We start from the raw sequence: 2083 nt of genomic DNA, 5'->3' as shown, positions 1-2083 counted from the left end.
AGAACAGGGAGATATAAAAATTTCAAATCCATCGTAAGTTCATGTATGGATCCAAATATTGACCATTTAAACAGACTGGTGAAAAGAGAGTCACATGTTCTCTCGAGGAAATAATATTGAGACGAATGAGTAGGGTAACCAGAGGGTAAAGATAGGAAATGATCATATTTTTACTTGTTCTTGCAGCGACTTGAGCAGGTCCACCACTTTGTCCTGCAGCTCCATGGGCATGGGGTGCACGAACTTGCTGCCGTCGGGGTGCAGGATCTCCAGGCCGTGGTTACCGGCGTACGTTATACCTTCTATCCCCACCTGGAACAAACACAATCACTATTTACTTTTCACCTTTCAGACGTTAAATATAAACTTATATCAATTGTGAAATTGTCGGTTATTTCGCAGCCAATTCAACTATTTAGTTGCACAACTAAAAATCGAATAATGTGTGCTCCATATAAGCTCATAGGAATCAAAGCGAGTAAACAGTTGTGCGATAGTTTAATCAAAGGTGTGCTCGCGCTCTTAACATTGTTAATAACGCCATCTACTTTGAAAGTTATGTTTATAAACTACATTTTATCAATATAAGCGTAGTCATTGGCATCAATATTTATAATAATAAATCTTACTCGGGCACCGCATGAGCTGATAAACCTTCAACTCGTATAAATCAAACATAAAACGTATATGAAAAATATTCGTATAAGGACATGTAAACAGTAAACATTGCGACACAGTTTTTATCGACCCTGGAATTGTTGACTGCGACTGTCAAATGATAATTATATTCATGCGGGACACATCAAACATTCTTCAATTTTATACAACAGTGAATTTCCATTGTCGAAACACTTGTGTCGAAACATTTTATCATTAACTAGCTATTTGCTCGCAACTTCCCCGCGTGAAATTAAAACATTATAAACAATACAGCTAGCCTATGTTACTCACAGATAAATTACCTTTCTAGCGATAAAAGAATTTTTAAAATCGGCCCAGTATTTTTTGAGTTATTTGAATACATACAAAAATACAAATCTTTCCTTTCCAATATTAGCAAAGAAATATAGATTGTGACATTTTTACAATGAAAAGTGCGTCATTATTAGAATAGTAGGACAGAGGGTCCGTCATGCAGCGCTACGACCCACCCTTGTACAAACAAGTCAATATTTTTGTTTAAAAACACGCTATCTCCGGTCAGAGTGCGAGACGATATCGCCTTGTTATTGCGAACCTACGTACTACGTACGAGAAATAATTTTGCTTTGTTGATTATATGAAGAAAAATATTTTATGACGTTTTTATTTCGAGGATAATTGTTGTCAATGTTAATTACATTTAATGTAAACAATATTAACATTTACTGCGCAGTGCATTTGGAAAATATATCAAAAGTTTGCGGAATATGAACGCGGTGGCAAATCGGCCTTTGGTTACAAATGGGTTTTCTGAATTGGCGTTATTAAGCCGCGCGTTTGTAAACAATTAAAACCAAATATCGTTCTAAAAGCAGTAAAGTGCAAACAGGTTTTAAATTTCTCCTTTTGCAGTCCTTTTCCTTGACTAGGCGTCGTTAGCAACTAAATTGAATGGAAAATTAAATGATCTCTTGATAGCCTGCAATCGAGCCGCGTCCGCGATAACCGACGAGTCAATATTACGATAACCAGCCGGTTTTTTACGTCAGTCCATTGATATGTTTATATCTAAATGCTTTTGATTACATGTTTATAATGATTGCAATCTTGTGTTTTCATATTTAATCATTTGACCCTCATTATTAACGATTTAGATTGTGCTTAATATAATAATTGGTGCCCGTGTAGAGATGTTGTGGCTACACAAGTCAGGTTTAGCATTAACATTGCAGACTCAACTTACGACATTGTTACTAGCATGCTAGCTGTTAGAGTTTGCCTGTCAGTTTAAAACCGTAACAGAATAGCTAATGCGTAAGGCACTGTTTTTTTTAAATAATTTTGTCAATTTACTAATGTTTCCTTTAACCACTCCAACTAAGCTCTGGGCTTGTGTTTGGATATGGTTCACGACAATAGTCGAATGGCGGGACTCGAAACC

At 36.1% G+C, this 2083-nt stretch overlaps 1 protein-coding gene across 1 annotated transcript in view; it reads right to left on the bottom strand.

Moving 5' to 3' along the window:
* Positions 1-144: 144 nt before the first annotated feature.
* LOC106106391 (alpha,alpha-trehalose-phosphate synthase [UDP-forming]) overlaps positions 145-2083 on the bottom strand; it is an 11928-nt gene continuing 9989 nt past the window's right edge. Inside the window, exon 8 of the mRNA XM_013286968.1 lies at positions 145-323. Coding sequence (XP_013142422.1) covers positions 163-323 — 161 coding nt within the window. The 3' untranslated portion in view covers positions 145-162. The remainder of the gene's footprint in view (positions 324-2083) is intronic.

This window comes from Papilio polytes, unplaced genomic scaffold, assembly GCF_000836215.1.
Source record: "Papilio polytes unplaced genomic scaffold, Ppol_1.0 DF822178.1, whole genome shotgun sequence".
Lineage (NCBI taxonomy): Eukaryota > Metazoa > Arthropoda > Insecta > Lepidoptera > Papilionidae > Papilio > Papilio polytes.
The sequence above is the reverse complement of the archived record's forward strand: the minus strand, read 5'-3'. Positions and strand labels throughout refer to the sequence as shown.